The 24930-nt window shown below is 42.6% G+C and overlaps 1 protein-coding gene across 9 annotated transcripts in view; it reads left to right on the top strand.

The window, feature by feature from the left end:
• Positions 1-24367, top strand: part of LOC109897492 (ELAV-like protein 4) — an 82701-nt gene extending 58334 nt beyond the window's left edge. For 3 of the 9 annotated variants that reach the window (XM_020491989.2, XM_020491987.2, XM_020491992.2), the window contains 3 exons: positions 5135-5360; positions 8667-8705; positions 20382-24367. In XM_020491989.2, the coding sequence (XP_020347578.1) occupies positions 5135-5360; positions 8667-8705; positions 20382-20709 (593 nt within the window). In that variant the 3' untranslated portion in view covers positions 20710-24367. Of the gene's footprint in view, positions 1-5125; positions 5361-8666; positions 8706-20381 lie in introns of all 9 variants that reach the window. The other 6 variants (XM_031833350.1, XM_031833352.1, XM_031833353.1 and 3 more) reach the window with 3 other exon arrangements.
• Positions 24368-24930: the final 563 nt, after the last annotated feature.

The raw sequence follows: 24930 nt of genomic DNA on the forward strand, positions 1-24930 counted from the left end.
TACAGTTGGCATAGCCACTTAAAAGAGTGGAATGAGAAACAGTAGCAAAATGCTCAAGTTTGGAGAGCAGAGCAAAGGCTTTCGTCAGCCACCTGGCCAGATTATCAGATCTCCAGATTTCCCAGAGGAATGTTTGTCTTATTGTCCCCGGGCTGAGAGCGTAGTGTTGGGGAGCGCCCTGGTAGCGCCCAAGTGCAGTGGGCATGCAGAATTCTTTGTCAGGGCACCAGCAGCTCCTTGCCACTGTCTTCCCTTGTTCTAGTTAGGGTTATTAATAAACCAGCCATTCTCCGTGTTCATGTGTGCTGGGAATAGATAAGCACAGGTAGAGAGTTACATAAGCCCAGCTGATTTCTGAGGAGGAAAGTGCCTGTAGACCGTTGTGCATTTGTGGCCTAATGCTGTATGGTCTGTGATAAGTGCTGGAACTGGCTGATGGTACAGGCTGCTTCCCAAACTCCCTCAGCCTGCATGTTTGCTTTGTTTCGGTATGCTGTAAAAACAAAAAAACAACCACAAAAAACAGCTGGAAGCTCATTATGTTAATGCTGAAAAAGCTAGTGACATTTTTTTTTCTCAACACTAAGACAGTCATTTCATTATTTTTTTAAACTATTAGGTAAATTACTTCTGGGATCGTTTTGTTCGGTTTCTGCCTTGCTCGAGGAACCCCAGATGGAATCCAAATGATACCCTACATTAGATTGTCCTCTGAAGCACCAGCTGTCAGCAGTCTGACACACAGAACTGCTTGTATGAAGTCTCTCTGCCACTGTATCACAGTCACAGGGTCAAAGGTCATGGTCGCCTAACCTGCTGTGGTGTAATTGCATTAGGCCAGCCGACCTTGCAGTGCAGTAGCAGTGTTTCTCTTCATGCCCAGAATGTCTATAGGGCAGTGAAAGGAGAAATGAGAGGTGTTACTGTTAGTGGGGTCAAAGTCTCTCTCACCTCTCTCCACAGCACTGCTGTATAGGCACAATACCCTCTCACCTCTCTCCACAGCACTAGTGTACAGGCACAATACCCTCTCACCTCTCTCCACAGCACTGCTGTATAGGCACAATACCCTCTCACCTCTCTCCACAGCACTAGTGTACAGGCACAATACTCTCCACATACACAAGGACAGAGCTAGTCCCAGATACCAATGCAGTAGCCCTCCACTCTTCACACCCCTTTCTTAAAGACACCTCTTCGGTTCACCACTTCATTCAAGTGGCTGTGGTGTTTTCCTCAGATCCCACGCTGAATGTGTTTTCAGCCTTCATCTCTATGCCAAGCAATACTGGTGTGTAGACCTCTTCAAGCATCTGCATCCTGGTGCAGTTCAAGGCCACGGGTCTTAGAGGACTGGTGCTTGTCTTCTCTCATCCAATGAGGTGTGATCATATCCCCAAAGGAGAAGAGTCCATAGGGTGTCAACATGTATTTCACAGCTCTGAAACAGTGAAATAAGCACATTGCATCTAAAAAATAATGTAGTCTTATAATACAACCCCTCCTCTATCTTGACAGTAGTAGCTATTGGGTTTATGTAGAAAAAGGTGAACAAACAAAGCTACCCACTGGGCACAGACGTCAGTTCAGCGTCAGGTTTTGATTTACATTTGGTTGGGTTGTCAGGTAATGTGAATTCAACATGAAACCAACCCAAAAAATTCACTATGTCATTGGATTTAGGTTAAAAGTTTGGTAAACCAAAAAAAAAGCCCATATTTAAAAAGAAATATAACATTTTTACCTTTATTTAACTACGTAGTTATGTTATGAGTTTTTGCAAATTCAATACGTTTTCTACGTTGATTCAAAGTCGTCTCATAGATTTTTGGGGTTGAATTGATGTGAAAACAATATTGATTCGACCAGTTTTTGCACAGTTGGTATGCATAAAGTGAAGTTAGCAAAACAAAGCCCAACTCTGATTTTACACACTAAGTGTACTAAACATTAGGAGCACCTTCCTAATATTAAGTTGCACCCCACCCCTTTTCCCCTTTTGCCCTCAGAACAGCCTCAACACCTTTACAAGGTGTTGAAAGCATTCCACAGGGATGCTGGCCCATGTTGACTCCAATGCTTCCCACAGTTGTGTTAAGTTGGCTGGATGTCATTTGGGTGGTAGACCATTCTTGATACACACGGAAACTGTTGAGTGTGAAAAACCCAGCAGCTTTGCAGTTCTTGACACACTCAAACCGGTGTGCCTGGCACCTACTACCATACTCCGTTCACTCTCTGAATGGCACACATACACAATCCATGGCTCAATTGTCTCAAGGCTTAGAAATCATTCCTTAACCTATCTCCTCCTCTTCATCTATAGTGCTTTCAGAAAGTATTCAGACCCCTTGACATTTTCTACATTTTACAGCCTTATTCTAAAATTGATTAAATACATTTTTTTCCATATCAATCTACACACAATACCCCATAATGACAAAGTGAAAACTGTTTTTTAGACATTTTTGTAAATGTATTACCATCTGCTATGTGACTAGAAATTAAGCTGAGGTGCATCCTGTTTCTATTGATCATCCTTGAGATGTTTCTAAAACTTGATTGGAGCCCACCTGTGGTAAATTCAACTGATTGGACATGATTTGGAAAGGCACACACCTGTCTATATAAGGTCCAACAGTTGACAGTGCATGTCAGAGCAGAAACCAAGCAATGAGATCGAAGGAATTGTCCCAGAAAACACAGTGGACATTCTTAAATGGAAGAAGTTTGGAACCACCAAGACTCTTCTTAGAGCTGTCTGCCCGGCCAAACTGAGCAATTGGGGGAGACGGGCCTTGGTCAGGGAGGTAACTAAGAACCCAATGGTTACACTGACAAACCTTCAGAGTTCCTCTTCGGAGATGGGAGAGCCTTCCAGAAGGACAACCATCTCAGCAGCCCTCCACCAATCAGGCCTTTATGGTAGAGTGGCCAGACGGAAGCCACTCCACAGTAAAAGGCACATGACAACCCGCTTGGAGTTTGCAACGGTCACCTAAAGGACTCTGACCATGAGAAACAATGGTCTAGTCATCTCTGGTCTGATGAAACCAAGACTTAACTCTTTGGCCTGAATGCCAAGCATCACGTCTGGAGGAAACCTGGCACCATCCCTACGGTGAAGCATGGTGGTAGCAGCATCATTCTGTGGGGATGTTTTTCAGCGGCAGGGACTGAGAAACTGGTCAGGATCGAGGGAAAGATGGGGCAAAGTACAGAGAGATCCTTGATGAAAACCTGCTCCAGAGTGCTCAGGACCTCAGACTGGGGTGAAGGTTCACCTTTCAACAGGACAACAACCCTAAGCACACAGCCAAGACAATGCAGGAGTGGCTTCGGGACAAATCTCTGAACATACTTGAGTGGCCCAGCCAGAGCCCGGACTTGAACCTGATCGAACATCTCTGGAGAGACCTGAAAATAGCTGTGCTATTTAGCTGTGCTAAATAGCTGATCCTCTCAAACTAAAAGCTTGAGAGGATCTGCAGAGAAGTATGGGAGAAACACCCCAAATACAGGTGTGCCAAGCTTGTAACCTCATACCCAAGAAGACTCGAGGCTGTAATTGCTGCCAAAGGTGCTTCAACAAAGTACTGAGTAAAGGGTCTGAACACTTATGTAAATCTGATATTTCTTTCTAAAAAGTCTAAAAACCTGTTTTTGCTTTGTCATTACTGGGTATTGTGTGTGGATTGATGAGGGGGGGGAATGATTTAATCAATTTTGGAATAAGGCAGTAATGTAACAAAATGGGGGGAAAAGTCAAGGGGTCTGAATACTTTCCAAATGCACTGTACACTAATTTGAAGTGGATTTAACAAGTGACATCAATAAGGAGTCATAGCTTTGACCTGGATTCACCTGGTCAGCCTATGTCATAGAAAGAGCAGGTGTTCCTCATGTTTTGTACACTCGGTGTAAAGTGACAAACAAATCAACAGAATATACAAAAACAGTATGCACTAGTTACCAGCTAGGAATACCGGTATGACAGTATTTTCTCCCGAAGCAGCATTGACCCTAGTTTCACACCGGAGCCAGAGCTGTATGCCAACAATTCAAACCCCTTTGGAATAACAGGCTATGTGTTCATTATTTTCTAGCTGTGACAACCTAATTATAAATTACAGATACAGGGAAGGCAGGGAAGGGATTTGGAGAGATTGTCAAGAACGGCAGCAAGCCTCAGTGAAAATAATACAGCATTAGAGTGAATGAAAGCATTTGGCATTGGAGAGATTGTGTGTAAATATTTGTTCAGGGCTGCACATGTCAAAGGAGTCCGATTCAAGAAGACAATGAGACAGTGGAACAGAAAAACCTCAATAAGCGCAAGCAGCGTTTTGAGAGCAGAGAGCGAAATGCCAATAAAAAGTGTTTCTGTGTGTGGTGTAGAGATGCCAGTCTGTACACACACAGTATTATGCAAATAGACCTGGCAGCGTGCTGTCACTGAGCGAGCATCCCCAGGGCCAGTCAGCGAGCCTCATTAAAAATGAGAAGCACGCGTTTATGGAGCCCAACAAAAGACCTTCCGGGCAGTGCGTCTCTCAATGTTACTTTCAGGTGGCGGTCAAAATACATTGCCTTGGAAACGACTCAAATGTCACCGACAACATGACGTGAGGCCTGAGTGTGTGGCCTTCAGCTAGGAGGAGAGCTGCAGTGTGTGCTGAGTCCAAAGTGCCTCACGCAGTAGCCTCAACGAGCTGAGGAGACACAGCAGTACAGCAGCTAGCACCCAAACAACATAACAGCATTTCTGCATCAGCGGGCATCAGCTCTCATGCTCTTTGTGAGAGAGGAAGACAAATTAACTGTCTCTTTGACAGCACAGGAAATCATGGCTGTGCCTTCACTTTTCCCTCTGCTCTATTCTGTGTTCTTTAAGTAACCCATAAAGCAATCCCTCCCAGAATGGAAAACAAATCATTTCCAACTCATTGTATCCCCTTTACAAAACATTACTTTATACATGACTAAAAAGACAGATATCCTCTCTGTACCATGTATGAAACAGAGAACATGGGTTGTGAGATGTACAGTATGTATGTGTAGATGTGTGTGATCTAACCGGAACCACGTGAAGTAAAAGGACGCCCCTCCTGTTTGTGATGTGTTGGCCCCACAGGTGGTTCGCGGGGTGTGGGATTCATTCGCTTTGATAAGAGGATAGAGGCTGAGGAGGCCATCAAGGGGCTGAATGGACAGAAACCCTCTGGAGCTGCCGAGCCCATCACCGTCAAGTTCGCCAACAACCCCAGCCAGAAGACCAGCCAAGCCCTTCTGTCCCAGCTGTACCAGTCACCCAACCGCCGGTACCCAGGCCCCCTCCACCACCAGGCCCAGAGGTTCAGGTAAACACCTGGGGTTCACAACAAGGGTCGGGAGGTCATGGTCAGGTTCAGCCATTGGGTTATTGGTTCAGAGAGAATATAATATGTACTGTAAAGTTGAGTATGGGATTTTTATGTCTTATTGCAACCATCAACAACCTTTTGAGTCATCAATCCCCAATGTGATCTCTGATTCTTGGTGCATTCAAACAAGAATGCATTTCTGTTCCAAAAGAGTGGGTTTCCTGAAGCTCCACACATATCAGAGTAGAACTGTTCACAAGAGACAGTGGGGTTCTGTCGTTCACAATGTCTCCATCACATCACCTCATCAGATCACTCTCCTTATTCCATAATGAAACAAACGGTTATCCCCTCTTACCATCCACGGTTCATTCCCAAATAAAATATACCCCATGATACTCATGATAATTACAATGAGAAAATTCAAATTATGACCTGAACGAAAAATGTATTTCAGATTTTGGCCCAGATTACAGAAAAGTAAGACCAACAAAGTTAGGAATAAATACATTTTTTGGTTCTACAGATTCCTCGGTCTGAGCACTCTTAGGCGATCAAGAGCTAGCTAGCTGCCTGTAATACACAAAGACCTCACTATTACAACCAACAGCCACAGGACTTAACCTAACCCACAACCTCAGAAAGTGCATCACCTATCCTGTCAAAGTCGGCCATTTTCCACCATTAAATGTAAGGCCTGTTTTTCTGGTCCTCCTCTAAGAAGCAAACAAAAGAAAAGAAAAACAGTAGGTTTCAGTTATTACTGATTCTCCACATTAATAATTACAGTAATAAGTAAATTATGCTTATTATATCTAAGGTATGAGCAGGTTTTAACTGAACAGATTTTTTAAATGGACCTTTCTCATTTACATGTATTGAGAGGCAGCACAAAGGCCCTATTGTGTGCTGAGTGCTTGGAGAGGCAGTGTGAAAAGCTGGCATCCAAGGCAGGTTGGTTTTTGCAGCAGCAGCCCAGCAGATGTCTCCAGCACAGCGTCCTAAAGCTCCTCCTTAGAGCTTCCAGTCCAATTGACTCATTTACCCACAAAGCAGATTGCTCAGTCCCAGCCCACATAATGGCCTAATTGCTGCCTTAATGAGTCAACATATTTTTGTGCTTTGTTTAGATTTTTTTTGTCAGGTTCACAGACGGCATCTCTGCCCACTGATGACCTGTAGCACAGACAGACTGTGTGTTTTGAAGGGGAGAAGTACTTTAGAATGGCCCCAAGTTCCCAACCCTTCCATTAGGCTGAAGGGCTTAATAAGACATGAGACAGTGCAGACCCATGTGACACATGAAGGTCACTGAGTGGCCAAGTAGGCCGCATCCAAAAAGCCTCTGATTTATGTGGCTGAGGGGCTTCCATCCTTGGCCCACTGAGCACAGTGACTATCCGTCTGCATGACCAGCCTGATTGTTCCTCCCAGCCAGCTAGCAGCACTGACTAAAACCCAAATCACACGGAGAGACGCCGTCAACGGCGTCCAAATTTGCACACAAGAGTAGAGCGCGTCGGGCCTCCCGAGTGGCGGTCTAGGGCGTGCATCGCAGTGCAAGCTGTGTCACTACAGATCCTGGTTCGGACAATTGGCCCAGCGTCGTCCGGGTTAGGGGAGGGTTTGGCCCGGCTGGGATGTCCTTGTCCCATCACGCTCTAGCAACTCCTGTGGCGGGCCGGGCGCATTCCGACACATTGGTGCGGCCATCGCCTCTCCTGAGTCCATACGGGAGTTGCAGCAATGGGACAAGACTAACTACCAATTGGATATCACGAAATTGGGAAGAAAAGGGGGTAAAACATAGATTTTTTTTAAAGAGTGAAGTGTCAATTCACATTCAGTGCAGAGCGTATGCCAACTTAATTGTCATAAGAATCCATAATAAACAGTTTATTTATTAAGTTCGCTATGTAGCCCTTGTGAATTATTGTTGTGTTCCTTTGACTCACCTTATATGTCCTGCGGGAGCCGCTGTACCTGCCTGCTCTAAACAATTGTTATGTTAGCTCACAAATGTTTATGAGGACAGTTGTAGAGAATAAACCCGAGCAGTTTATAAAGAATTGAACTAGTCTCATTCTTTCTACTAACAGTATTCTCTCTTGAAATCGGAGTTCCTGGAGTTTCCTAGCCGTAGCCTGCCTAGTCTATATGCCTGTGATCGAAATCAACACATCTAGGCATGACATTGTTGTTTTCAAATATGTATTATTGGCACTGGCAGTATTATTATCAACAATAAATAGAAGGTTTTATCTATACATGTCACAATTCCAGACGTAACCATGCCTACTTTCTGGCAATTTATCCGATCATTTTACCAGCATTGCTTTGCGTAGCTGCGTTGACACGAGAAAAATAGACCCGCTTTCTAATTTGACGCTCTATGATGCTATTGACGCTCACACGCGGACCTCCTGTTTTCTGCCGTGCATTCTAATTCCAGCATGTTCACGTGCATAAAAACAATAAACGTTTAGTTTGATTTGGGCTTAACACACACCATCCCATATGAAACGTTATACCCTTTCCACATGGAAAGGCGTCAACAGGAAACAAAATGTTTTGGTCAGTTACTGTTACTTTTGGTCAGTTATTGTTTTACTATGCAACTTTATTCCTGTCATCTTCCTGTCTTAAAACCTTTACTATCTTTCACAAAATGACCATTACACTGACAGAACTCTGGAGAAGGGGGCATGTCTTGATTTTTGAATTATTATTGTAGGCTTCTATTTAGTACTATAATATATGTTCAATTTGTCTCACACCCTTCTTGAAAATTACAAACATAATGGCAAAGTACCTTAAGGCCAAATGGAATAATAATGAAAAGAATCATTCTTTCATTATGCTGTCTAGACTCAGGATCGACATTGAATTAAATGAGAAAGACAAGATTTCTAAATTTTCTTTGATGTAAGTACTATGGCTTAACCCACAATTATAAATCACTTATCAATTATTTGACCTCAACACAACAGCAGAGATGTACAGTGGAACCACTCTGAAAGCCACATACAGCATAAGAATGTGTGGAGTGTGAAAATGGGTCTCATTGTGCTGGCTGATTGGGCGTCAGAGTGACCTCTTGTGATAGCGCTGTACAGTACTATTGCTAGCTAGCCTGCTACTTAGTTACTGTGTGAATGACACCAACTGGTGTGGCTCCTCAGTATAATGGCCCATCTCTGGATGGCTTTCTTCTTTGATTGAGGCAGGGATGTAGCATTAGTTCCATTGAGTGAGTCGACCATCTGCCTGGCATTAACCCCAGAACCCTCCTTCTCTTTACAGGCTGGACAATTTGCTTAATATGGCCTATGGCGTAAAGAGGTAATTAAAACTTCACTGAATGCCAGATGTCCATGTTGACAAAATTATTTATCTCTTGTTTTCTTCATTTTTGGAAGTCACTTGCATTCGATTCAGTTCAAGGTTATTCTGCGTTGATTTTTTTGGTTTTCTTTAGCCTTGTTTAATTTGAATCCACCAACCACTAGTCCAAAAGGAAAACAATGGTATTTTGTTTTCTAATGTTCAATTTGCTGACTTTTACGTTTCGATGCTTTGGATAGTTTATGTGTATATTTCTGTTCTCTTGTGTGTAGCTCTTGTTTTCAGGTGTTGTTTTCTACCGGATTCAGGTACTCTAGCCTAACCTCTGTCCAGATCTATATGTTACATTGGGATCAAGCTCAGTTTAGAATCACCTAATTTTAAAGCTGTGAATCAGATTCACAGTATCAAACCAACCAATTCAATAGGATTTTGCCACCATTTTTGTAATAATACTTGTATTAGTAATACAATAGGTTATAACATCAGGCACAAGTAGTGATGGGTGTTGGGGTTAAGGGGTCAGTAAGGCTAGAGACACCTGGATCCCTGCAGGAAACGCTGTTTCACTGAAGCCAGTTCGACTTCTGATCACCTCCTTTTGCTCATATCTTTTGCTTTTGCTACTGTTGATGTTACATAAAGTGAAGCGGCTCTGAGACATGATATCAGCTGATGACATTTTGTTGCATGTTACAGTAATCAGTGAGTTCCTTTGAAAAGGCTGTGATCCCAGATGTAGCATGAAAAAAAGCAGCATTTTCTTTTTTCCATTTTTAAATGGAATGATTAAAAGGCTTGTTCTGTGATGAGGGCCAATCCCCTGAATTCCTCGGTTTCCATAATAGTGATAAGCATTCATTTCTGCTCGGCAGAATCAGGGAGCGAAGGCTCAACTATAACACAGTGACAGAATGATGCATGAGAAATCATCTTTGTGTTAAAGCTCTCCGTCAATGTCCCAGGCAGCAACTCTAGCATTCCTTAGGCGACGCAGCACTATTTGTACGGGGGCAGGAAACAATTAATTCAGTTGAAGTGGGTGCAAAGTATCTTGACCAAGAAAATTACCACAAAAATAAGAGAAAACATTTATGATATTTACTAATATGCTGCAGTGCCTGCTGGTTCAACAACACAGCACCAAGGCAAAAACTATTGAATATGTACAAACTGTCAACGCAGTGGTGTTTGGAATACAGAAATCCAACAAGCCATGCCTTGAGAATAGTCTCTTGCCTGCTAAGCACATGGTTTGAAGTGGTGATTAATGAACAAAGGCAAGTGTAGTAGTAGTACTAGTAGTCAGTGTATTTTAGAAGTGAACAGTACAACGTGGAGGTGGGAGCTAGGGGAGGGTGGGATCACTGCAGGTCAGCCTCCTTGTTGCTATGCAACTCCTCTATAGAAGATCAACACAATGTGTTTGTATTTGCCCTGGTAGACACTACTGTAGTCTCCTCTGTGGCTCTGTTAGCCAGCCTGCTTGTCTCTCACCCTCACACACGCCTGCATTAACATCCAAATGACCATGAAGGTGTTATTTCTCCCAGACAAAGAAATCAGAATAGAATGTGTTAAAAAAGGCCTTGAAGTGACTAGAAGTTCCCTTTCAGTCTGTCACTCGGTATAACATACTATGTGGAATCAACGATCAATCAAATTCACCTGAAGAAAACAGAAATTACGCCCAACGGGCCAATGGATGTTGAGCCCACCCATGGAAACCCCACCTTCCTGGCTATAATTCCAGGACTCACATTCATTTCCTCAATTATTTCCTCTTCAGCTCGCTTGAAGGAAGAACGTGTCACGCAATTTAGAAACTTTTCAAGCACATGAAGACATGAGATTCGGCTCTGACTTAGGTGTCTGTTAGTGGGGAGAGAGTACTCGTCCCAATAGATGTTGCAAGTCTTGAGTCTTGGTTTTTCTGTTTGCTAAAAGCGGACTACTTTCTGCTCTGCTTGTGTAGCTAATGCTTCCTTGCTTGGGTAGGATTTGTGTTTGCTAAAAAAAAAAACGATTTTCTGCTCTGCTTGTGAACCCAGTGCTTCCTTGCTTGAGTAAGATGGCCGTTGGTAAGAGTACGTTCAAAAAGGCTAAGCATCTGAGTTTGGACCTCTGATCTTTCCGTAGGGCATGTGGTTTCACAATGAAAATGAAAGATACTCACGAGTGCCGTCCTGTTTGCCTGGGGTGAAAACACGCTCAGGAGGCTTTGGCTCGGATCAGTTTATGTGTCTATTGTTTCTGGCTGGGTTCAACTTCCATTGGCCGTCGAGCTGACTTTGTGAGAAAGATTGGGGCTGCTGGCGAAGGGTCTGCTGGTGAAGCGATCTCTGGAATGTGGTTGTCTGAGGTCAGGAGAGAGTAGCAGCAGTGGTCTGAGTTTACTAGGGTGACATTTAAGCCGAGTTAGGCTCATTCCGGCTTCTCTGGCAGTGGTCAGAGTCCAGATTCCGGGGATGATATACTATCCCTGGTTGGCTCTGGAGGGTTTTCAGTGTGCAAATCGGATGATATCAGTCCGGGGCAGCCTAAAGCCATTGGATTCGGCGGGGAGAGTGAACCATTGGTGGTTAATGCACCTTTGATGTAAATGTGTCGTAGAGCGGCAAATCACCTGGGGGTGGATTTGCCATCTTCTCCCCCGCACCAGAGTTCCTCCAGATTTGGGGGGAGGTATTTACTTCCTGTCCCTGCAGCGCTGAAGTGTTGCTTACCCCTGTTTAAAGATTTTGCCGATGATTTAAAGGCGACCTGGGATTCCCCTCATTCAGCCAGACTGGTGCTACCAAGTTATTGTGAGTTAAGAAATGTAGAGGGTATGGAGGAGGCGGGTCTCGTTTGAAAACCACCAATGGATTGAAAGCTGGCGAGTTACTTAGCTCCAGAGGCTAACAAGGGGGAAAATCCTAGCAGGTGCTTCCGAATTAACAGCGACAGTTCTCAGCGGATCAGCTGGACAAAGTGTCCCAGGCTGAGGGTGTAGCAGCCCGGTCTTTGAATGTGGTCACAAGGCTTTGCATCCTCCTCCTTTTCGTGGCGTCATTACGTCAATGATCCCCAAAGTTCTAGCGCCTGTCTTGAGGCGGCTTTTCGGCTGGTCCCAGTGTCAGAAGTACAGAGTGGTTGGTACAGCCTGTACTTTTTTGTTCCCAAGAGCAATGGAACATGGCGTCCCATCCTGGACAAGGTTTCATGCTCACACTTCGCAGTCGGCGCGTCCCTGTGATTGGTTCACGTCCATAGATTTGAAGTAGAGGTCGACCGATTATGATTTTTTCAACGCCGATACCGATTATTGGAGGACCCCCCCCCCCCCAATTACAAAAATACTGAATGAACACTTATTTTAACTTAATATAATACATCAATAAAATCAATTTAGCCTCAAATAAATAATGAAACATGTTACATTTGGTTTAAATAATGCAAAAACAAAGTGTTGGAGAAGAAAGTAAAAGTGCAATATGTGCCATGTAAGAAAGCTAACGTCTAAGTTCCTTGCTCAGAACATGAGAACATATGAAAGCTGGTGTTTCCTTTTAACATGAGTTTTCAATATTCCCAGGTAAGACGTTTTAGGTTGTAGTTATTACAGGAATTATATGACAATTTCTCTCTATAGCATTTGTATATCATATACCTTTGGTTATTGGATCTTCTTATAGGCACTTTAGTATTGCCAGTGTAACAGTATAGCTTCCGTCCCTCTCCTCGCCCCTACCTGGGCTCGAACCAGGAACACATCGACAACAGCCACCCTCGAAGCAGTGTTACCCATGCAGAGCAAGGGGAATAACTACTCCAAGTCTCAGAGCGAGTGAACGTCTCAGTCTCAGTCTCAGAACGCTATTAGTGCGCACCCCGCTAACTAGCCAGCCATTTCACATGGGTTACACCAGCCTAATCTCGGGAGTTGATGGGCTTGAAGCACAAAAGTGCTGTTTGAATGAATGCTTACTAGCCTGCTGGTGCCTACCATCGCTCAGTCAGACTGCTCTATCAAATCATAGAATTAATTATAACATAATAACACACAGAAATACGAGCCTTACGTCATTAATATGGTCGAATCCGGAAACTATAATCTCGAAAACAAGACGTTTATTCGTTCAGTGAAATACGGAACCGTTCCATATTTTATCTAACGGGTGGCATCCATAAGTCTAAATATTCCTGTTACATTGCACAACCTTCAATGTTTTGTCATAATTACGTAAAATTCTGGCAAATTAGGCGGCCCAAACTGTTGCATATACCCTGACTGTGTGCAAAAACGCAAGAGAAGTGACACAATTTCACCTGGTTAATATTGCCTGCTAACCTGGATTTCTTTTAGCTAAATATGCAGGTTTAAAAATATATACTTCTGTGTATTGGTTTTAAGAAAGGCATTGATGTTTATGGTTAGGTACACATTGGAGCAAGGACAGTCCTTTTTCGCGAATACGCACCGCATCGATTATATGCACACGCTAGATAAACTAGTAATATCATCAACCATGTGTAGTTAACTAGTGATTATGATTGATTGATTGTTTTTTATAAGATAAGTTTAATGCTAGCTAGTAACTTACCTTGGCTTACTGCATTCGCGTAACAGGCAGTCTCCTCGTGGAGTGCAATGAGAGGCAGGTGGTTAGAGCGTTGGACTAGTTAACTGTAAGGTTGCAAGATTGAATCCCCGAGCTGACAAGGTAAAAATATGTCGTTCTGCCCCTGAACAAGGTAGTTAACCCACCATTCCTAGGCCATCATTGAAAATAAGAATGTGTTCTTAACTGACTTGCCTAGTTAAATAAAGATGAAATAAAGGTGTTTTTAAAACATTAATTAAAAATAGGCCAAATCGTTGTCCAAAATACCGATTTCCGATTGTTATGAAAACTTGAAATCGGCCCAATTAAATCGGCCATTCCGATTAATCGGTCAACCTCTAATTTGAAGGATGCATATTTTCATGTGGCTATACATCCTCTCCACAGAACGTTTCTGATGTTTAATTTCGAGGGTGTAGTCTAAGAGTTTCTGGTCCTGCCTTTTGTGCTCTCCCTATCACCCCGCACCAATACTCAGAGTATCAGAGTATTGGCCTATCTGGACGATTGGCTGATCGTAGTGGAGTCGAAGGAATAGGTGGAGCTCCACACTGCCACACGGGTTTCCCATATTCAGTCACTGGGGTTCATAGTGGATAACAAGAAAAGTTTTTGTCCCAACAGAAGAGGATCGCATTCCGGCTCTGTCTGGCACAGTTTCAGCTGGTGCACTCTGTGCCTTTTCGCTTGTGCCTGTGGTTATTGGGTCTGATGGCCTCTGTGATAGATTTGGTGCCTCTGGGACTTCTGTTTATGTGTCTCTTTCAGAACTGGGTGATTGCTACGCGTCTGGACACATCTCGCCACATCGGTTTCTCAAGGACATTGTGACTACTGTCACCCGTGACTACTGTTTGCAGTGGGTTCTCATGGGCTGGGTAGTGTCCCGCAGGTTGGATATGACAGACGCATCCTTACTGGGATGGGGAGGGCTGTGTGTGGGCTACTTGGAAAGCGGGATTTGGTTAACAGCGCAAAGGGCGCTACATATCAATTACCAAGACCTACTGACTGTTTTGCTATTGCTGAGGCATTTCCTTCCGATGTTGGAGGGACAACATGTGTTGGTAAGGTTGGACATCAGGATGGCGCTGGCGTACATCAGCAGGCAGTGGGAACGTGGTCTCTCTCTTTGGCCGTTATCTGTGACTGTAGCTGCGGGTAAGGATGTCTGTGACTGTAGCTGCGGGTAAGGATGTCTGTGACTGTAGGTGCGGGTAAGGATGTCTGTGACTGTAGCTGCGGATAAGGATGTCTGTGACTGTAGGTGCGGGTAAGGATGACTGTGACTGTAGGTGCGGGTAAGGATGTCTGTGACTGTAGGTGCGGGTAAGGATGTCTGTGACTGTAGGTGCGGGTAAGGATGTCTGTGACTGTAGGTGCGGGTAAGGATGTCTGTGACTGTAGGTGCGGGTAAGGATGTCTGTGACTGTAGGTGTGGGTAAGGATGTCTGTGACTGTAGGTGTGGGTAAGGATGACTGAAACAGAGAATTTTACCATTAATGGAACCAAAGCTAAGAAAGTTAAAGAGACCGATCTCCTACCTATCCACAACTTACCTAACTAGCACCACCTGGCGCACTAACCAAAATACAGGGGATGGTCTGCCCAGGTCTTACCTAGTGTGCATAGACATAGTATATACTACGGGTATATGTATGCCCGCAGGCCTCTTGCCTAAGCACTCCCAAGGTTCCTTCCCCTTCCCCCTGGGAACAAATGGAAGAATAATACAAAACAATTATCAAAAATACTGCATCCTATTGACACCCACATACCTCAGAAGTAGCGGCTACAAAATGCTTAACAAAAAATCTATCTGAGCAACAACCAACACATGACATCCAAGAAGCTCTATCTGAGCAATAACCAACACAGGACATACCAAGAAACTCTCTCTGAGCAAAAACACAGGCTTTTATACAGCTGGAGAAGGAGTCATAATTGCAGACAGCTGTACGAGAGGGCGGGGTCAGAGGGCGGGGTCCCCTGACGAGAGGGCGGGGTCAGCTCCAATCTGCAATGGGGCCGAACAATCAGCTGCTTGGGGGAATCCAGGAAGCCATTTCCTGAAATACATACACATACATACAAACCCACAACAACACAGAAACTGGGGAACGTAACACGCCCACCCCAAAACCTGCAAACTGTAAGTTTGCAAACCCAACACGCATCCCGAGTTACTAAACTCGTGATAGAGCGTCAGCAACCACATTCACCGAACCCTTCACATAATGAATCTTTACATTGTATCCTTGTACAATCAGAGCCCACCGCATAAGTCGTCGGTTCTGATTGTACATTTGCTTCAAAAACACCAAAGGATTATAGTCTGTGAAGACCAGTACAGGCAAGGCACTGGAGCCCACATATACCTCAAAGAACTGTAAGGCTAGCAATAAAGCCAGCGTCTCTTGTTCAATAGTGGAGTACTTTGACGGACACAAGTTGAACTTACGGGAGAAGAAACTGACGGGCCAATCCATTCCCTCTTCATCTTCCTGCAAGAGAACCACACCCACCCCCACTATACTAGCATCTACGTCCAATTTATTAAGGTTTATTAAGGAGTCAGCAAGCACTTGGGCACTACAAAGTAGCGCTTTGTCAGAATCAAAAGCATAGTTACAGGCCTGGGACCACTTATATGGTACTTTGGGACTAAGCAGAGATGTAACGGGAGCTACTACCGCCGAAAAAGTCTTACAGAATGTACGATAGTACCCTACCATCCCCAGGAATCTGCTCAACTGGCGGTGAGTTGTGGGTGTAGGAAAAGTAACAATTGCTTCCAGTTTGTCAGTTACTGGGCGCACTTTACCTCATCCCACCTGCTTCCCTAAGTAAGTCACAGTAGCCTTCCCAAACTCACACTTGGCCAAATTGAGGGTTAAATAAGCATTCTCCAACCGCTGAAACACACTTTTCAAGGTGGCGAGATGATCAGACCAAGTAGACGAATGAATCACAACATCGTCAAGGTAAGCAGTAGAATTTGGCACATCCGCGAACACAATGTTAACTAGGAGTTGAAAAGTAGCAGGTGCATTACACATTCCAAAGGGCATCACAGTGTATTGTACGAAGTTATCAGGCGTAACGAAAGGCGAGATGTCAGAAGCTCGAGAGGTCACAGGCACCTGCCAATAACCTTTTAGCAAATCTGACTTACTAACGTAAGCAGCAGAACCAATTCTATCAATGCAGTCATCTAAGTGAGGTAATGGAAAATAATCCATCTTTGTAACTGCATTTACGCGATGATAGTCCATACATAAGCAGGACATACTGTCAGGCTTAGGAACAAGAATACATGGGGAACTCCAGGAGCTGTTACTGGGTTTTGTCATGTCATTCTGTAATAAATAAGCTACCTCACTTTTCATTACTTCCCTTTTCTTCACATTAACCCGGTACGGATGCTGACGTATAGGAGCCCCACATCCACGTCATGTTCCAAGATGGACGTGCGACTTGGAACTTCATGAAACACATTGAGAAAACGATTTATCAATAGGATAACATCATTAGTTTGATCGTTATCCAAATGTTCCATTTGAGACGGTAACTTTTTCAGCATGCCTGAATTACATAAGCGTTCACACTGCTGTAACGTATGGCGTAACTCCAACCCGTCCTCCTTATCCTGTTCTGTTAACATGACACACACGGGAAGAATGCCTACGGTCTTTATCACATAATTGGTGTCACTGAGTTTATTTTCCACAAGATATGGCCCAGAAAAACGTGCCGACAGAGATGAGCCAGGGATTGGCAACAAAACTAAGACTTGATCCCCTGGTTCAAAAGAACGGCCAACAGCCTCTTTGTCATAATGTCATTTCATGCACTTTTGAGACGAAGAGGGAGACTTTTGGGCAAACGCACATGCGGCGTGCAGCCTCTCCCGCATCTTACTGACATAATCCACCACATTTTTAGCTACGCTACTGGGTGTAGGAGATAGGATATGCTCCTTAAAAACTTTAGCAGACTCTGTGGGGTGTGTCCAAACGCAAGGTCCGCAGGGCTGAACCCTAAGGACTCTTGTATTGTTTCCCTGATTGCAAATAGGACAAAGAGCACGCCCTCATCCCAATTGGTACTGGTATGCAATACTTGCATAGCATCGCCTTTAGCATCTGATGCCAGCGTTCGAGGGCCCCTTGACTCTCCAGATGATACTGATGGGAAATACACAGTGTCTTTAACACATTTGAGAACAGTTATGACAAAGTTGGTTCCCTGATCAGTTTGGATTACTTTAGGGAGTCCAAACATAGAGAAGAACTTCACTAGTGCCTTCACCACAGTCTTAGCCATTATAGTACTGAGAGGGATAGCCTCTGGGTATCGAGTAGCACTGCACATTATTGTTAGTAAGAACTGGTTAACTGACCTGGTTTTCGGCAACGGGCCTACACAATCGATTATCACTCATTCAAACGGTTCCCCCACCACAGGAATCGGGCAGAGCGGCGCACGAGGAACTGTTTGAATCGCTTTCCCAGTGAGTTGACATACATGACATGTTTTACAAAATTGGACCAAGTCAGACTTCAAACCTGTCCAGAAAAAATGTTGAAGTACTCGGTTATAAGTCTTCGTGATCCCCATATATCCGGACTATGCCTGGTCATTGGCGAGTGAGAGCATATGCTGTCAGAATGGTGTAGTAACAACCACTTGACACACTTCACTCCAGTCATTAACGGTGTCATGTGCTGCCCATTTATGCATCAAAACTCCTGCTTCCATAAAGTAGGCAGTCTCCTTAGTTTTAGCTTCCTCAGTGGAAATTACCGATGCAAAACACTTGCGAAGACTGGTGTCTCCTTTTTGACATTCAATCACCTTCTCGGGGGTGACAGACAAAAGAATAACATGTAATTGGGGCGCGATTTCGCTTTCCTTTGCCTTAGTTTTTACGGGGGTAAATACTGTCGGCCTTGAAGAAGGAATACTCGGTGCATTGTCTTCTACCTCAACATTCTCAAAAATGGAACTAGACAAATCCACCACATCTCCCAGCTTGCGAGATTGTACCCTCGTTAACACACAAGCAGGGAAACGTGGAAATGCTTGAACCAATTTATCATCTGCAGTTTTGATTTCTGGGTTGTCTACTACTTCTAACACAAGAGTGACGTTACCACCAGCAATATAGTTCCCTAGTAGTAATGTGACTCCTTTTACTGGCAGTGTAGACTCTACACCAACATGAAAACGTCCTGATACCAAGTCTGACACTAAGTGGACCCAGTGTAATGGTACAGGTACGGTTTTTGTCTCTATACCCTGTAGTATGACATGCGAGCCAAAATACGTTTTAGGAGACCAGGGTAAAGCATCATTGACTCTTCACTATTATTCTACAATGTAGAAAATAGTCCAAATAAAGAAAACCCCTGGAATGAGTAGTTGTGTCCAAACTTTTGACTGCTACTGTATCGCGCCGTCATGGGGTTTGGGATCACTAAAGAGCGTTACTGAATTGAGGAAATTAATGCGGGCCCCTGTATTATAGCCAGGAAGGCAGGGTTTCTGAGGGCGGGCTTGGCATCCATTGGCCAGTTGGGCATGATTTCAGTTTTCAGGTGAGTATGATTTGTTGTTGACTGCCCATAGGTATGTTATACCCCGTTCCCTCCTTCAGGGAACAGTGGTTATATTCATAACTGTATGTTTTAAGACCTCTAGTGAAGGGAAGACTTACTGTTAAAAATATTCATTTGACATGGATTTTAAAAATATATATTATTTTACGTTTATTTAACTTGGCAGTTAAGATCAAATTCTTATTTACAAGATAATGACCGGCCAAGCCCAGACAATACTGGGCCAATTGTGACCACCCTATGAGACACCCAATCACAGCCAGTTGTGATACAGCCTGGAATTGAACTAGGGTGTCTGTAGGGACACCTCAAGCACTGAGATGCAGTACCTTAGACCGCTGCACCACTCAGGAGACCAGTAGATAGAGTGACTGTAATGAGACACAAACAATACCAAACAGAATATTGTGATGGCAAAGATGTTAAAGCTCATGTAGTACTGATTCTTGCCAATACAAGACTATGATCACTGTCATCCTCATCCACCCCAAAACATATGACTGCAGTGTTGGTGGATGGAATACACTTTGGTCGTATTGCTACTGGTACTGGGCTGTAAAGGGCTTCCATTTTCCATTTGGTTTTCTCCTTCCTGAATAAGGAGGAGGCTTCTTCTGAGACAGCTGCAGTAAAGCGGAAATCTCAATTAAAGCATACCCAATAATGCTTATAGTCATTCCTACAGAGGTGGCATAAGAAATTAACCTTTTATACAATTTAACTTTTATTTAAAGTGGCAATTTCCTTTAAGCAGAAAGGCAGTAAGTGAAGTCAACTGAGCATTCAAATCTCTGTATTGCAAAAAGGGAGAAGATTACAGGGCGAATAAGAGCAGATTTACTTGGTTGCATTCTCAATATCTGATGAATTTAAAAATGTTTTAATTCAGCAAGTTCCTGCAATTTAGTTCCCAATAGAGACACTCAGGGAGACAGAAGGAGAAAAGCTTCCCTTGTGCCTCTCTCCCTCGTATGCTGCTGCTGGAGACATTTCTCAGCAGGCCCCCGCAGAGCAGTCAGCCTTGAGAAGAAGCCGCTCAGTCAATAGCGAGGAGCGATAGAGTGGAGATAGTCTAGCAGGAGGATACTGTACACAGACAGACATACCCACAGTGCATTGTGCACTGGGTAACACTGGTAATAATACATGTTGGATGGATAGGAAGGCTAGAGCGGTTGGTTGGCACTGTATGTACTGAGGGCTGGTTGGAGGTAGTTATAAATACTTAAAACCAATACAGTAGATGCTTGAGTTTGGTTTCACTTTGGACACTTGGAGGGGAACTTGAGTGTATAGGGAAATGGCTTGTCCTACAAGCTCAGAGCTAGCAAATCCATGCACACGCAGTGGGTTTCCTATTTCTCTCAATTTGACATTTGTTTCACTTAACATTGTGCTCTTTATCTCCCTCCCTATCTCTCTCCCTGTCTATCTTGTGGTGCAGGTTTTCTCCTATCACCATTGACAGCATGACTAGCCTGGTGGGCATGAACATCCCTGGCCACACAGGCACTGGCTGGTGCATCTTTGTCTACAACCTGTCTCCAGACTCTGACGAGAGCGTCCTGTGGCAGCTGTTCGGGCCCTTCGGAGCGGTCAACAACGTCAAGGTCATCCGCGACTTCAACACCAACAAGTGCAAGGGCTTCGGCTTCGTCACCATGACGAACTACGACGAGGCGGCTATGGCCATCGCCAGTCTTAATGGGTACCGGTTGGGCGACCGCGTCTTGCAAGTCTCATTCAAGACCAACAAGACCCACAAGTCCTGAACCCCTCCTCACTCCAAATCCCCTGTCACCACCATCACCCTTATAGTCGCCCAACACAGCAACTCTCCAACAGGAACACAGCAAACAAACAAACAAAAAAGAACTAGAAATGGCTTATAATATAGCTTTGGACCTATAAGCCAATGTTGCCTAAGTATTACAAAATGAAAGATAAAAATATCCATAATTTGGGAATCCCTGTGATAATACAGGATTCCTGTTGTATATCCTTTCTGTTCTTGTGATTGTTAAATGATTTTCTCTTCTATGTAAACAGTAGCAAAACCAGTCCCCTTATTTCAAAGAAGAGAATATCCTTTTTAGATTGAACTTTCTTGTTCTTGATTCAGGATTTCTTTCTTTTTTAAATCCGGATCCACTGTCGTTAGAATTATGCCTCCCTGACAGAAGAAGGGAGGGGGCTCTTTTTTAAATTGGTGACCATTCATTCATTTGTTGTGTATATTAAAAACCCCTATAAATTCTAAGGGATTACACAATCCTGTTTTCTCTGATGCAGAAAAAAAATATAAAAAAAAAATGTTTTGTATTGCAAACAAAACATGTCTTTCCTCACTGGGGTTTGGGAGATCGGGAGAGGGAGGGGATGGGTTAGCTTTCCTGGTGACACGTTAAGTGATTTAAAAAACACAATTGCCAAAGAGAAAATCTCTTTGCTTGAAAATGCATTTAGAAAAATAAAAAATAAAGAGAAGAAAATCTATTTTTATAATATGATAATTAAAATAAGAATTATTGAAGAATTTTTACAAGAATCTGGATTTGAAAAAATAGAAAAATATTTTGACTGGCTAATTAGAGGGTGGGGGGAGGGATGTGCGCCACCTTGTCTTGTTCGTTCTGCAGTGGTACTTTTTAGGATCAAAGGTTGTTTGTTTTTAGGAGAAATTGATTGGCGATGATTTTGTAGATGGAAGGTTTTGTCAAGGGATGCAAATTGAGGCAGATGATCTTCGTAATTTTTCATAGTGCGTAATTATTCAACAGCGATACCCAAAAGGGAAGGGAAAGAGGTCTTTCAAGGCCTAACCATCCTCACAGTCCGGAGCCCAAAGCAAGAAGCATTGTCCACTTGTTTTCTTTTTGTCAGTCTATGGGATATCAGTAATGACTATATACACATCTATCCATTTAGAAAACCTACATTATCTATTGATTTCTTTGCTATCATTTTGTGGAATTTGAAAAGAACGTCCTTTAGCGATCAACAGTAGGTGCTATATTACATGATTCACGTATCTTAAATATCCAAGTTTGTTGTTCTATGTGTTGTTTAGAGGAAAAAAATACTTTGATGCTGACATTGAATTGAGCTGCTGTTCTTTTTTACTTTTATTGTTGGCCCCCATCTGGTTAGATTATTCCTTGCTGAAAAACCAGATGACGGACTTTGGGCCATGTAAGAATCACCTAAAACAGTTTTCTTTGGCTTGCTGACTTTTAGGTTACTTGCTGAGTGTGAAGCATTGTCAAAATTCTATAATAATTAGCTAGTTATGTTAGTCTAGATATTTGTTTCCTCAAAGGATCTATTACAACGGTGTCTTTATTTGTTGTGTACAAATAGATAATATATAGTCTACATTTGTTTTACAATATCTATATCTATATGAGTTGTCACAGTTTTTTGTTTTAGCTTGTCTTTTTCATATGACAACTTTATGAAGTGATGGTTCAGTTATTTAGAAAACTCGTGAGGAATCCTGTTTAATATGTTGTCATGTCGCTTGTGGGGGGGAAAAAAAAACGTTTTGGATTACATTTTTGTTAACTACCGCGGCAAAAGAAATTTAACAAAAGCTTATAAAATAACGTATTTATTAATTATTTATTGATTGTTTCATTGCTTCAACTATTTATTTATTTATATTAATGATTTATTTATTTTGGTATTTATTTGTTCGGTCTGTGTATTTACGTGATTCTGGTACAGGGAGGGAGGACGTTTCTGAGCAAAAGGGAACCAAGCGACTAGGGGAGAGGCTCTTCCGTTAGTCCACTGCACTGAGAACTTTTAGTACGTTTGTGCTTTGTACCGATATATCAAAATTACAATATAAAAAATCCAAAAGTTGAAAACTAAAAAAAATGTCAAGAGGGTTGGTGACGCTCTTCCCTTATTACTAGAAACAGTTACTCGCTATGCATAACCTAGTTGATAGTTAAATTTGCTATTGCTTTTTTCTTGTCTTGTTAAACAAAATCTTTAAATCTTTTTCAATACAGTTTAGTCTTAATAGAATGTTATAACAGTTGTTCTGGTTCAATATAACCTGTGATCAGTTTGTGTCGTTTTAAAGCCACTCCGCACCCTCCCTCCACACTACCGCTTTGTGATGAAACTTTATGCAAAAATGTGGGTCTGAAGTATAGTTTTCAGTTTTCAAACATTTTATAACATCCAATTTTGGAAACTCGGGCACATGAATTTGATGAGCAAATAAATGTCCATTGTATTTGAGGGTCATTCATTGCACTTGAGTAATCAGTCAATTCACCTAAGAGTCAAACTTATTTTTAGAGAATCATCATGTTTGAAAGTTACATAAGAACATCTCTTTAAAGAGATCTTGAACATTGCACACTAACTGTACTTATGGCAGTTGTTGCAATTTAAAAAGACTGAAGGTATTTCATGGATTGTACCCATTCTATATTTTATATACTATAATATTATATATATTTTGAAAGGTAAAGGTCGGGAATGGTTCCAGAAGTACTGAATTGGATTTTGTTGAACCAGAAAACATGAGGTGTAGGGACATTATAAACACTTTGACATGCATATACATACTCTCTCATAACCACGTCTTAGGCAGCCCATCTGACATCATCCAACCACTATACGGTTCTGACCTCAGAACACCAACGGACCCCTTTTCATGCTCCAGAGCTGTTGGGAGCTTGAATTATGCAACAACCCCAGTAGAATGTCGTTCTGATGTGTGAACATATTTCCTATGTCTTTTAAACTCTTATGATGTGTGCCTGTGTTCTGTCTAGACCCTCTTGTGCGTCTGTGTGTGTGAGTGTTTGTGAAAACATTTGTGTGTGTGTGTGTGTGTGTGTGTGTGTGTGTGTGTGTGTGTGTGTGTGTGTGTGTGTGTGTGTGTGTGTGTGTGTTTGTAAGGGTGTTTGAAACATGGGGCTGTGTCACCTCGGTCTATGTCCAACCCCTATGGCTCACACCATCCCCTGTAGCGCCTTATAGTGGCAGCCTGCCAATAGAAAATCAACAGCCAGTAGTGTAGGAGGGAAGGTAAAGAGAGGAACAAGGCTCTTGTCATTTTTAATTTTCTCCTAAAATGTGTTTGTTTACTATCTGAAAATCTATTAACTATCTTGAAAGACAAAAAATAAGAAAAAAGTTCACAGGGCCTTACTGGTCCCTCTTACTTATGCTATCACTTATCGATTATTGATTATTGTTATTATTATTATTATTGCTGTTATTCTTAGTATTCTTAATCCAATTACTGCGATGAATGACTTCATGTTATCCTTGCTAGTTTAGGTAATTTCTGAAACTGGAAACAAAATAAAAATCTTGCTGTAAATGTTTTTTTTTTTTCTCATAAAACTGTTGTGTTTGAATTATTTGTACTTTTGAATGTTGGGACAATAAAATGAGGTGTTGAAGAGCTTTGTTGTTTCTTCTCATAAATGGCGTTATTACATTATCAATTGCACACTCACCTTTTAGAAGCAGAATCATGTACGATTAGAAGCTAGATCCTGCAGATCCAGAGTGATGTATCAGTAAAGCTTCACATAACTCCTGCCTTGGTTATACAAAATATCTATTTCAATATAGATTTCATAGAGAATTATTCACGGCTCAATATAAAATGTCACTATCATAATTCATGACTGCTTCGTCTCTTTCTCAAACACTCGAAACCCTGGCATTTTGAATACCATGAAATACAGTATATTGATATAGTAATAAAATAAATGGATTAATTCAATGTCTGAGACAGTTATATAATACCCAGTCAGGTTGCACGTGGAGAAGTGCACTTGTGAGATAATAGTGCCCCCTGCATACCTGCTAAAGTATTTTAACATCAGAGATGATCACAATTGTAAATGAGTACTTGTTCTCAACTTGCCTACCTGGTTAAATAAAGGTGAAATAAAAAATAAATAAAATCACAGATCACATTGTTGACACTGATGTACAAACTGCAGAAATATAGC

This window comes from Oncorhynchus kisutch, linkage group LG10, assembly GCF_002021735.2.
Source record: "Oncorhynchus kisutch isolate 150728-3 linkage group LG10, Okis_V2, whole genome shotgun sequence".
NCBI lineage: Eukaryota > Metazoa > Chordata > Actinopteri > Salmoniformes > Salmonidae > Oncorhynchus > Oncorhynchus kisutch.